Genomic DNA, 12528 nt, shown 5'->3' with positions numbered 1-12528 from the left:
CATATAGAAAAAAGCTGGAAGTGGTGCTGAGGCTCAAGTGATGGAGCCTTGAGAAAGTCCAAGGACAGTGCTCAGGCCCTGAGCTCAAGCCCAGGCCTGGCAAAAAAAAAAAAAAAAAAATCAGCCATAAGGGGTTATAGAAATTTAAGTTGAGTAAGGTTAAATTAAAAATTTTGTTTTGGGGCCAGAACCATAGCCTAGTGGTAGAGTGCTCGCCCAGCATGCATGCAGCCCTGGGTTCAATTCCTTAGTACCACATACACAGAAAGAGCCAGAAGTGGTGCTGTGGCTCAAGTGGTAGAGTGCTAGGTGCCAGTAGCCCAAGTCTGTAAGCCTAGCTACTCAGGAAGCTAAGATATGATGATTGCTTTTAGAAGCCAGCCCAGACAGGAAACTGTGTATTTCTTTTATCTCCAATTAACCACCAGAATGCTGAAAGTAGAACTATGACTTAAGTGGTAGAACACCAGCCCTGAGCTAAGAAGCTAAGAGACAGTAGCCAAGCTCTGAGTTCAAGTCCCAGTACCAGTACATGTCTACAACAACAACACAGCTGCACTAGCCACATTCTAAGTATGAAATATCCCACAAGGCTGCTAGTGACCATACTGGGTCTCAGTTGGTGACAGCACCGCCCTGAGCACCACCACCTTTATAGTAAGTCCTTTCTGGGCAGCATTGTATGGACTGGTAGATCTCCACCAAGCTCGACTTTGCCCCCAAGGACACAGCTGTGAGATATCTAATAGTCAGAGGACCAGCACTAAAAACCAACTTTTAAGAGAATAACCTCCTTCAGACTTGCCCAGGCCACCACAGTCACAAACTTGCTAAAATCATGCCCTGTGAGCAGCTCTGAGTGTGTTAGCTCCTCTGTGTCATGGATGAGGCCACCAAGGCCCAAATAGTCCCTGCATATTCTTGTGACAAGAGATGTTCTGGTTAGACATGAGTGACTCAAGACTTTCTGGAGCCATTCTGGCAGGGCCAGCCAGTGGGCAGTCCTTCTGTTATCCCAGAACTGGGGCGGCCCATGCATCTGCAAGAATATCACCAGTACCCCGCCCTTTCACTCCCCTGTCATGGCAGGTAAGCCCCTTTTCCTGATCCTGAGAAAAACTGGGACCTAGATGGAAAACTAGCCCAATTAGACCACAGGCCTTGCAGACCCTAATGAGACAGAGGGGCTAGGGCTGAGAAAGGACCTGGCTCCCACTGCAGGTGGCCTTAGCCAGAGCTGCTCACAAGCCCCCCCGCCCCCCCCCCCCCCCCCCCCGCCCCACACCTTCGGATGTGCTGCTGCAGGTCAAAGTTCTTGGTGAAAGACTTGTCACAATAGGAGCACTTGAGCTTCTGTGCTTTTGGCTTCCCTGCAGCAGAAAGACAAAGCAGGAGAGGGAGGTGAGGCTGAGGGGGTCTAAGGATGCCTCCACCCTGGGACCTGGGCTGATAATGCACAGCCTTGTAAATCTACAGCCATCCAAGCACAGGGAAAGAGACACAGATAAGTTTCTCATAGGGCCCAGGAGAAAAACCCAGGACCGAGCCCTTCGCAATCGCCCTTTACCCCATGGAGATTATCCTCTCTGTGATCACCCTCAACATACTAAATCCCCCGACTCCTGCCCACGTCACCATTCCCTCCATCCAGCTGTGGAAGGTGCTAGGCTAATCTTGAAAGAATTCAAGCACAGTCCCACCTCTGGGCCTTTGCACCTGGTGGCTTCCCTTGTCTAGAATGCCATCCCTCAGAAAACTACTTCTCTTCCTCAGATGACCAAGTAGCCTCATTTTCCAGCCTCACCCCAGAAACTCTCAATCATAGTGTTCTGTTCACCTCTGTCCTAGAGCAAACTATAAAATAGTTATTCCTGTCTGCCTCTCCCATTAAACTGAGTACTCAGGGTGACAGAGCATGGGCCATGGCACAAGATGTCAACATGCATCTATGAAAGGAATGCAGTGTCCACCGGGGGACCCTGGAAAATTTCCCCACTTCTCTTCCCTGTATCCACCTCCTTCTTCTGATACCGCCTCCACCCCCATTTAGCGTCTCCAAAAGGGTGACAGACACAGCTACTTGCTAACAGGTAGCCACTCTTCTTTTGCCTTTCATCACATATCCCCTCAATGCCCCTGGATAAGACGAAGATATTTCCCGTCTTCCTTTACAGCCAGGCCGGGTCATGTGAATTCTCACTAATGAGAGACAAGCAAAAGTCTCATACTGAGCTGGGGGTAGGGGGAGGAGTGGCTCAATGAGCAACTGCCTAATAAGCAGAAGACCTTGACCTTGTAACTGCCAGAAGCTGGCATTTAATATAGAACTTCCAGAAGCTGGGAGGCACCCTTTTACCCTTCCCATTTCCCCCCTTCTTACTGCCTGGGATATGAAATTGATGACTGTAGCTCCAGCAGCCATCTTAGATGATGAGGCACCCTGATAAATGAAGCCATGCTCTGGGGACAGAGGAACAGAAAGACAAAAGAAACATGGATGCCTGGTGACCATGTCACACAATCCCCAGATTGCCTGCTTCTGGTCTTGTTCTACACAGGAGAGAAACAAAATTCTATCAATCTGAAGGATTTGAGATTTTCCAATATGCGCACCCAAACTTAACCCTAACAATCATAAAAGGGAAGACCAGAACCACGCAGCCTGTGCAATGGTCACTGCCAAGGAAAGATGCCCGTGACAGGCAGGCAGCCCACCTTCTGGGAGTCCACCGGCACCTTTAGCCCGTCGGGGCTTCAGCACAGGTGGGGAGTCGAAGGTGGCTGCCGTTCCCCCGGTGGTGCTGGTCATGGGGGTGACAGGGCTTGGTCCTTTCGGTTTGAACCCCTGCTTGCCAGGATTGTATACTGGGGGCGTGGGGTACACTGGGGCCTCCACACACTGGTTTGGCACCTAGAAGGACAACATGGTGAGGCAAAGAGCACTGAGATGGGCGAGTTCCCCCACTCAGGACTCTCCTTGTGGTCCTGGCTGTTCTAGTCATGTCCTACCTCACCACCCTGGCTGGCCACCCCGAGACTCAAAAGCCACAAGCAATTCTGGAGCCAGGCTGCTTGGGTTCAACTCTAGACCACCTCACTCGTATTAAGTTTTAATTCCTCTATCAGTTTCCACTCCATAAAACTCCTTGCATAGGGCTGCTGAGAGAGTCGCCTGAAGCAGCGTGGGCAGAGATTAGAGGAAGGATGGCAGTGGATGGTAAATGCCAGATAAACACAAACCTCATAGCTTACGAACTAGGAGACATTTTTTTTTAATATTTATTTATTTGCCAGTTCTGGCTTGAACTCAGGGCCTGAGTACTGTCCTTGGGCTTTCTCAAGGCTAGAGCTCTACCAATTCAGCCACACCACCACTTCCAGCCTTTTCTATGTATTTGGTACCAAGGAATCGAACCCGGGTCTTCATGCATGCTAGGCATGCACCACTAGGCCAAACTCCCGGCCACTAGGAGACATGGATGCCAATAACTTGGGGAAGTCCTCTCCCCAAAGGCAGCCATTCCTAACTGATCTAACCACTATCCAAGAGCAGCTTGTGCCTCTACCACAACTTCCTCCTCCTCCTATCCAGGGTCTACGCTTTCCCTCTGTACACAGGATCTCTGATTCATGTTTTCCTGAGGTGGGCACTCCAAGCGGCCGGGGGTGGGGTCGTGCTCCCCAGGAGACCCCAGCACAGTGCTGCACATACAGCTGGCACTTGTAATGACCATGACCAGTTCCCCTTGGCTTCCACCATCCACCTCCACTCACCTCCAGGGTGGGGTAGGGCTGCATCCCCAGTGCCTGGATCTCCACTGTTCCGCTCCCAGCCAGGGGTGCAGAGGCACTGTACACCTCCACCACACCATTCCCTCCAGGGTTGGGGCGTCCAGGAGGGCCCAGGCTCTGGGGTGGAGGAGGTGGAGGCTGAGGGGGTGGGGGTGGAGGTAGAGGTGGAGGCGGTGGAGGAGGAGGTGGAGGCTGGGTGAGGTAGCTGGGCACAGAATGCATGTTCAGGCTGCTCTGCAATCAGAAGAGAAATCAAAGCATTAGGGTTGATACCAGCATGCTGGATCAGTGGCACAGGACTTGGTCAGTAGCTGGCTTGTGCAGGACAGCTACTCATCCAGCAGCTCAGAGGAAGGGACTTTGGGGGTGATCAGCTTGCTGCTGCTGTCTATCCTCTGAATGTCAGCAAAACCAGTCAACATGTGCAGAAAAGGGTTAAATGGGACATCTGATGTTGCCATGATATGAAGGACCTGCTTACAAGAGCTGGCTCTTCACAAGTGCCAGAGAACTTGGCTTGGTAAGGTGGTTTTTCCACCACTTTTTCCAGCTCTCCTAGTGCCAACAGTGTAGTTTGGGAAGAATGCCTACTTTACCTCTGGGAATGTGCAATTTTGTGCCTTATGGCTGGTCACTTATTTTTATTTTATTTTTTTGTCGGTTATGGGGCTTGACCTCTGGGCCTGGGCACTGTCCCTGAGCTCTTCAGCTCAAAGCTACAACCCTACCCTTTGAGCCACTTCCAGTTTTCTAGTGGTTAATTGGAGATACGAGTCTCATGGTCTTTAGTGCCTGGACAGACTCACAATCCTCAGATCTCAGCCTCCTGAAGCAAAATTCTTTCCAAAGGTCTTTTGGTTTTTATTGTTTTATTGGTTTTTTTTTTTTTCTTTGCCAGTCCTGGGCCTTGAATTCAGGGCCTGAGCACTGTCCCTGAGCTTTCTTACAGTTAGAGCTCTACCACTTGAGCCATGGCACCACTTCTGGTTTTTTCTATGTATGTGGTACCAAGGAATCAAAACTGGGTCTTCGTACATGCTAGGCAAGCACTCTACAACTAGGCCAAACTCTCAGCCTCTCTCCTTAAGGTTTTGTGCTCCAGGCTAGCACTCTACTACTTGAGCTACAGCTCCACTTCCGCCTTTTGGTGTTTAATTGGAGATAAAAGTCTCATAGACTTTCCTGCCCAGACTGCTTCGAACCATGATCCTGCGATCTCCACCTTCTGAGTAGCTAGAATTACAGGCACCAAGATTTTTTTTAATTGTATCTAAAAGATCCAAGACATTTTTTTTTTTTCTGGTCCTAGGGCTTGAACTCAGGGACTGGGCACTGAGGAATCAAACCCGAGTCTTCGTGCATGCTAGGCAAGCACTCTACCACTAGGCCAAACTCCTGGCTCCAGAATCACACAGATTTGACCACTTGGGCTGGCTTAGAGCCATGATCCTCAGATCTCAGCCTCCTGAGTAGGTAGGATTACAAGCATGAGCCACCAGCATTCAGCTTCTACAAGATTCTCAATCTGCAGAGGTTAACATGCAAGTCTGAGATTAAGACCATGTGAGATTTTCTCAGCACAAGAAGGCCAGAAACACACACACACACACACACACACACACACACACACACACACACGCACACACACTGTGTGTGAGAAGCCCACTGCCTCCTTACCTGCACAGGCGGGGGCCCCTGGGGCATGGGTTGGTCCAGGGACGTGAAGGCTGACATAGCAGACATGAGTACATCATCGCTCACCAAGATGTTCCCTTGCACCAGGGTCTGGATCAGTGGGGACGGGGGCACTGTGATATATGTGGAGATCTAAACAGCAAGAGGTAGAGACACCCCTGAGGCTCTGGCAGGAAGCTGAGGGAACAATGCAAAAGCCCTAGTTTCTGGGGACCCACAGACCTAGGGTCCACGGCCACCTTTGCTGATCCCTGTTTTGACCTTGGGCAAGTCATCTACCCCATCTGAGTCCCCCTTTAGGCATGTACCAAATGAGGAGAAAGTAACACCTCTCTGAAGGCATGCACCTTGTGATCTAGACACAATGCCTCCTGCTTTCTATTCCAGGCAAATACTAACACATTCACTGGAATTCCCGCTGTGGAATAACTGTAAACAACCTAAATATCCATCAGTAAAGGAAAATAAATTTAAAATAGTGTGGACAGGGATGTAGCACAGTGTTAAAGTGCTTGCCCTAGCAGGTGCAATGCTCCAGGTTTGATACCCAGTGCCACAAAAAATAAAATAAAATAGCGCATAAAGTAAGGATTGGGTTGGAAGATAGTGACTCACACCTGTAATCCTCATACCTGAAGATTATCGGTTGTTTTTCTGTTTTTTATTTTGTTCTTGTTCTTGTTTTTTCTTTTTTTTTTTTCTTGGTCCTGGGGCTTAAACTTTGGGCCTGCGTGCTGTCCTGAGCTCTTCAGCCCAAGGCTACCACTCTATCCCTTGAGCCATGGTGTGTGCGACTTTGCCACTTTCAGTTTTCTGACAGTTAATTGGAGATAAGAGTGTCATGGAGGGCTGGGAGTTTGGCCTAGTGGTAGAGTGCTTGCCTAACATGCACGAAGACCTGGGTTCAATTCCTCAGTACCACATACATAGAAAAAAAGCCGGAAGTGGTGCTGAGGCTCAAGTGGTAGAGCTCTAGCCTTGAGAAAGTCCAAGGACAGTGCTCAGGACCTGAGCTCAAGCCCAGGACTGGCACAAAAAAAAAAAAAAAAGAGTCTCACGGACTTTTATGGGAGGCTGGCTTTGAACCACAATCCTCAGATCTCAGCCTGAGCAGCTAGGATTATAGGTGTGAACCACTGGTGCTTGGCTTTGTGGGGGTTTTTTCTGTTTGTTTCACCAATCCTAGGGATTAAACTCAGGGCCTGGAAACTATCCCTGAGCTTTTTTTCTTTTTCTTTCTGTCAGTTGTAGAGTTTGAACACTCTGGGCCCAGGCTCTTCAGCTCAAGGCTAGCGCTCTAACACTCTGAGCTACAACACTGCCTCTGGCTTTCTGGTGGTTAAATGGAGATAAGAGTCTCACAGACTTTCCTGCCCAGGATAACTGTGAACCTCGATCTTCAGATTTCAGCCTCCTAAGTAGCTAAGATTACAGTCATGAACTAATGGTACCTAGCTCTCCTTGAGCTAGCACTCTACCACTTGAGCCACAGCGCTACTTCTGGCTTTTTCTAGTTATGTGGTACTGAAGAATCAAACCCAGGTCTTCACACATGCTATGTAAGCACTCTACCACTACTAAAGCCGCATTCACAGCCCAGGGATGGTGTTTTCTGAAGCCAGGCAGGACAGACAAATCCAAGACACTAATATCTAACTATTAAAAAGCCAAAAGTGTAGATGTGGCTCAAGTGGTAGAACACCAGCCTTAAGGGAAAAGCCAAGTAAGAGCACAAGGCCCTAGTACCTCTCCCTCCCTCTCTCTCTCTCTCTCTCTCTCTCTCTCTCTCTCTCTCTCTCTCTCTCTCTCTCTCTCTCTCTCACACACACACACACACACACACACACACACACACGACTTGCTGAAGGATTGAACAAAGAAACAGTGAATATACCTGGCGGTTGGCAGGAGGTGGGACCTGCTGGACTGTGGCTGGTGCTACTGAGGGTGTGTAGATGCTGTTGGTGGCCAGTGAGACAGTGGCCAGGGCAGGGGCATTCCCCTGGCACTGCTCCCGCTTGTGGGTCATAAACACTGGCAGGGAGTTGAACTGCTTCTTACACTTCCCGCAGAGAAAGACATCCTCGTCATCTAGGGGTCAGACCCAGGAGGCAGCGCCAAGCGGCCACAGCAGAGCAGCAAGAAAGAGCAAGCGTCAGTCAGGAGGCATCACAGGGAGGGTCCGGAGGCTGTGGTTGTCCTCGAGAGCCGCGAATCAGAGGCCCTCATGACCAGCCATGCCTGTGTCAAACATTGACTTCAAGTGTCCCAGAATACCTGCACGAGGTATTCTGCACCATTACCCTGCCTGAGTTTATTCACTGGCTGCCAGTGGATCGCGTGATCACACTTCCCAGGCCACTGCAGCCACTGCTTCCCCATGCCCAGCTGCCTCTCTCAGATCAACTATTCTGCAAGGCTTTCCTCCTCCAGAAAGTCTCTGGAAAACTTGCAGCCATGATTCCTGCGTCCCACTTTTTTTTTTTTTTTTTTTTTTTTCAGTCCTGGGCTTAAGCTCAGGGCCTGAGCACTGTCCTTGGATTTTTCTCAAGGCTAGAATTCTACCATTGGAGCCTCAGCACCACTTCCAGCTTTTTCCAAGTATGTGGTACTGAGGAATTGAACCCAGGTCTCCATGCATGCTAGGCAAGCACTCCACCACTAGGCCAAACTCCCGGCCCCCGTGTCCCACTTCTTATATCAGTTTTCTCACCCCTCTCAGAGTATGCATCCCCCTACAAGAGGAAATGTGTCTTATTCATCACCATAGCTGTGATACCTATTGAACAAGCAGACCTCAATGGCCACGGCCTCCATGACTCATGTCTGTAATCCTAGTTACTCAGGAGGCTGAGATCTGAAGGATGGAGGTTTGAGACCAAGTTAGGCAAAAAAAAAAATTTCAAGGCCCACTTCCCTCCCCCGACCATCACCAATAAAGAGCTGGGCATGGTGGTACATGTATCGGTCACACCAACTAGTCAGGAAGTACAAAAAAGAGGATTGAGGTTCAGGCCAGCCTGGACAAAAAGTGATACTCACATTAAAAAATAATGAAAGCAAAAGGGCTGGAGGCATGGCTCAAGTAGTAGAGTGCCCAGCAAGCACAGGGCTCTTAGTTTCAACTTCAGTATTAATCAGAGAGAGGGGTGGGAGGAGAGAGGGAGAGGGAAAGGGAGAGGGAAAGGGAGAGAGAGGGAAAAGAAAAGCTAACTAAAGGGCTAACTACAGGATATAGCACACATCACTGATGCCCTACCTCAGTCATATACAGGTTCAGGCCCTTAAAGTATACTGCAACAGCCAGGTGCCTGTAATCCTAGCTACTCAGGAGGCTGAGATCTGAGGATCGTGGTTCAAAGCAAGCTCGGGCACTAAAGCCCGTGAGACTCTTATCTCCAATTAACCACTAGAAAACCGGAAGTGGCACTGTGGCTCAAGGGGTAGGGTGGTAGCCTTGACCTGAAGCTCTGGGACAATGCTCAGGCCCAGGAGTTCAAACCCCACGACAAAAAGCAAAACAAAACAAAAATACTGTGACAGACATGTTCTCATTGTTACTGAATTAAAACAAATTTGTCCTCTGGTGTTAGGGATTGAACCCAGGACTTCATATTCTACCACTGAGCTACATCCCCTTACTTTGTTATTCAATTTTGACTACATCCTTCTCATACATGGCTTCCTAGCCAAAGAATATATTTCTCAGCCTGCTTTGCAACTGGGCATGTATGTCATGTGGCTGAAAGAGTGAGAGCAGAAATGTACTGTATATGCAACTTTCCCCTGAGGAGAAAGGATATAGCAGGATATGGCTGCACACGCCCATAAGCTCTGCACTCAGTATGCTGAAGCATATCATTCTCTCCCTGACTGAGGCATATGACAGCCATCTCAAAACAACAAAACAAAATGAAAATGAGACAGTATGACTTTGACTTTCTTTCCCTTCCTGAGTGAGCTGGGCAGCTATCGGGGATCCCATGCAGAGAGCAGCAGTCACAGGAAAGACATCCCACAGAAAAATCTGTAAGAACCTTCAGTGTCTTCGTTACAAGAGTTGGGAGGGGGGTTAGCTTGGCAAGTGCAAGGCTCTGAGTTCAGTCCTTAGCTGCAGTGTAGGGATGGTAGGGGGAGAAGAGGGGGGTCAGGGAGCTATAGAAGACACACACACACACACACACAAATGTTGGAACTGAATCCCAAGTACCCTTATGAGGTAGGACAGCTTTTCCCACAGATATGTAAAGTGGGACATAAGAGAGGTGGCTGTAGAAATAGGATTCAAGCCAGGTGAGGTGGCTCATGCCTGTAATCCTAACTGTTCAGGAAGCTGGAATCTGAGAACTACGGTTCATAGCCAGCCCGGGCACAAAAGTCTTTGAGACTCTTATCTCTAATTAACCACCAGAAAACCAGAAGTGGTGCTGTGGCTCCAAGCAGTACAGCTGTAGCCTTGAGCTGAAGAGCTCAGGGACAGTGACCAGGCCCAGAGTTCAAGCCCTGCAACCACCAAAATAAATAAGATTCAAGGTAGGTGCTGGTGGCTTACACTTGTTATCCTAGCTACTCAGACTGAGATCTAAGTATCACAGTTCTAAGCCAGCTCAGGTGATAAAGTCTGTGATTTTTTTGGGGGTGGTGGTGGTGGTTGTGATGGGTCATGGGGCTTGAACTCGGCCTGAGTGCTGTCCCTGAGCTCTTTAGCTCAAGGCTACCGCCCTACCCCTGAAGCCAAGCCCCACTTCCCATTTTCTAGAGGTTAATTGGAGATAAGAGTCTCAGGTCCTTTTGTGCCTGGGATGGCTTTGAATCTCGATCCTCAGATCTCGGCCTCCTGAGAAGGCAGGATTACACGTGTGAGCCACTGCGCCCGATAACAAGTCTGTGAGATTTTTTTTTCATATATTTTTATTGTAATTAATAGAAGGGTTACATTATATACACCAGATAGTGTATTACTTCACATACATTGATACCCTTTCTCATTTCTTGGTCCCCACTTCCCTTCCCCCACCCCAGCCCCTCATCTTGTTTTTCTCCCTTCCCTATCCGACTTCAAATAACCAAATAAGCATATATACAATATATCAGATAACCAAAGTCTGCAAGATTCTTATCTCCAATTAACTACCAAGACACCAGAAGTGGAGCTGTGGTCCAAGTAGTAGAGCGCTAGCCTTGAGGAAAAAACAAAAAACAAAAACAAAACAGCACATACACACATATACACGCACACACGATTTAAAAAAAAAATAGGATGTGTGGGTGCTGGTGGCTCACAGCTGTAAGCTTAGCTACTTAAGAGGATTAGATCTGAGATCCCATCTGGTTCAAAGCCAGCATGGGCAAGAAAATCCATAAGATTCTTACCTCTAACCATCAAAAAGGAAGAGGACTTGTAGCTCAAATGGTAGAGCCCTTGTCTTGAGCAGAGATGCTCAGCAACAGAACCAGGCCCTAGTTCAAGCCCCAGGACTGGTACGGAAAAAAAAAAAAAAAGAAGAAGATGCATAATTCACCACAGAGACACAAACAGGGATTTCAAAAAAAACATCTTCTTGCCTTCTCTGGTCTCAAGGATTTGGCTCACCAAACATGCTTACTCTGTTCTCTCCATAAAAGGGAGAGAAATGACTTGAGATTCCTGTTATTCTCATATCACGTTACCAGTTTCTACATTCACCACACAGATGAGAGAGGGAAGGGGCTGTTCTTAGAGCTAAGTAGAAAAAGGCAAGAGTCTGAGTATCCAGGCTGGGAGAAAGAGAAGGTTCGGAGCTGGGGGTCCCTCCCATACCCCCATGAGCTCCACCTGTTTCCTCTGCTGGTGAACAGTACAGATACTTACCCAACGGCTGGATGGCAACAGGGGCATTGACACTTTGGCCAGCTGGATCAGGGACTGCTCCTTGGCCATCCAATAATGACTGTACAGCCAAAACAGTCTGGTTGTCCATTCCTGAAATAGGAAACACAGTGGTTCAAGTAGCCAAGTAATTGCTCAGAGAGTTCAAATCCCACTACTGCCACAAAGTAAAAAAAGGCAATACAGCCTGTGCAAGCAGGGCCTAGCAACTGCTCTGACTTTACCCATACCAGCCAGACCCACCACTAAGTCACCTGAGTTAGGATGAAATTCTCCTCCTGTCCCAGTGTTAACAGATCGCAAGATTTGGGGCTGGAAACACAGTCCTGGAATAAAGATTAAACTCCTCATCCTCTCTTGCAGGTAGGACCACATGCAGGGGACTGGAAGATGATTTAGGCAGTTTCCATCTCCCTCATAGAACAGGAACTCTACCCACCACGAGGGCAAACTAAGGACTGTAGTATAAAAAGCCCAAAAGCAGCCAGTTACTGGTGGCTCACTCCAATAATCCTAGCTACTCAGGAAACTGAGATCTGAGGATTGCAGTTTGAAACCAACCCAGGCAGTAAAGTCTATAAGACTCTTATTTCCAATGAAACATCCAAAAGCCAGAAGCAGAGCCATGGCTCAAGTAGTAAAATACTAGGCTTGAGTAAAAAAGATCAAGGAAAGTGCCCAGGTCCCAAGTTTAAGCACCAAGATGGACACAAAAATGGAAGTAAATAAATAAATAAATAAGCAAGCAAGCAAACTAGAAAGCAGGGCCATGAGCTCAGCTCAATATGTAGTCCTGTCAGAATGTTCTATAGTATGTAATCCCATCAGGATTACCTGTCTAATTGTTGTTTGTTTTTTTTTTTGCAAAAATACTTCAACTGCTTGACCACTTGCATGTGGTATTTTGCTGGTGAGCAGGACACCTGTATGTGATGCTCTCCTTTAAAAGCTCAGCCCCACAGAAGGTCAGGGCTGTTCTCTATCAGCTGGAAGGTGGAGAGAGCCGCTGGGCTGCTATTAAACTGACTCCTAGCTTCATTCACTGAGTGCTGGTGACTCTATTGCTGGGTGGTTCAGGGACCCCAAAATGACTGGGATACTCCAAGTGGCCTAGCATCTGCTTAGCATACATGAGACCCTAGGTTCATACTCAGCAACCACCTTACCCCACC

At 48.4% G+C, this 12528-nt stretch overlaps 1 protein-coding gene across 1 annotated transcript in view; it reads right to left on the bottom strand.

Moving 5' to 3' along the window:
- Znf341 (zinc finger protein 341) overlaps window positions 1–12528 on the bottom strand; it is a 37531-nt gene that overhangs the window by 20454 nt on the left and 4549 nt on the right. The window contains exons 2-7 of the mRNA XM_090352188.1: window positions 11339–11449; window positions 7382–7578; window positions 5470–5619; window positions 3775–4026; window positions 2716–2911; window positions 1286–1370 (exon numbers count right to left, since the gene is read on the bottom strand). Of these exons, the coding sequence (XP_090208314.1) occupies window positions 1286–1370; window positions 2716–2911; window positions 3775–4026; window positions 5470–5619; window positions 7382–7578; window positions 11339–11449 (991 nt within the window). The remainder of the gene's footprint in view (window positions 1–1285; window positions 1371–2715; window positions 2912–3774; window positions 4027–5469; window positions 5620–7381; window positions 7579–11338; window positions 11450–12528) is intronic.

This window comes from Megascapheus bottae, chromosome 18 (assembly GCF_031878675.1).
Source record: "Megascapheus bottae isolate mThoBot1 chromosome 18, mThoBot2.hap1, whole genome shotgun sequence".
In the NCBI taxonomy this organism is placed as follows: domain Eukaryota; kingdom Metazoa; phylum Chordata; class Mammalia; order Rodentia; family Geomyidae; genus Megascapheus; species Megascapheus bottae.
The sequence above is the reverse complement of the archived record's forward strand: the minus strand, read 5'-3'. Positions and strand labels throughout refer to the sequence as shown.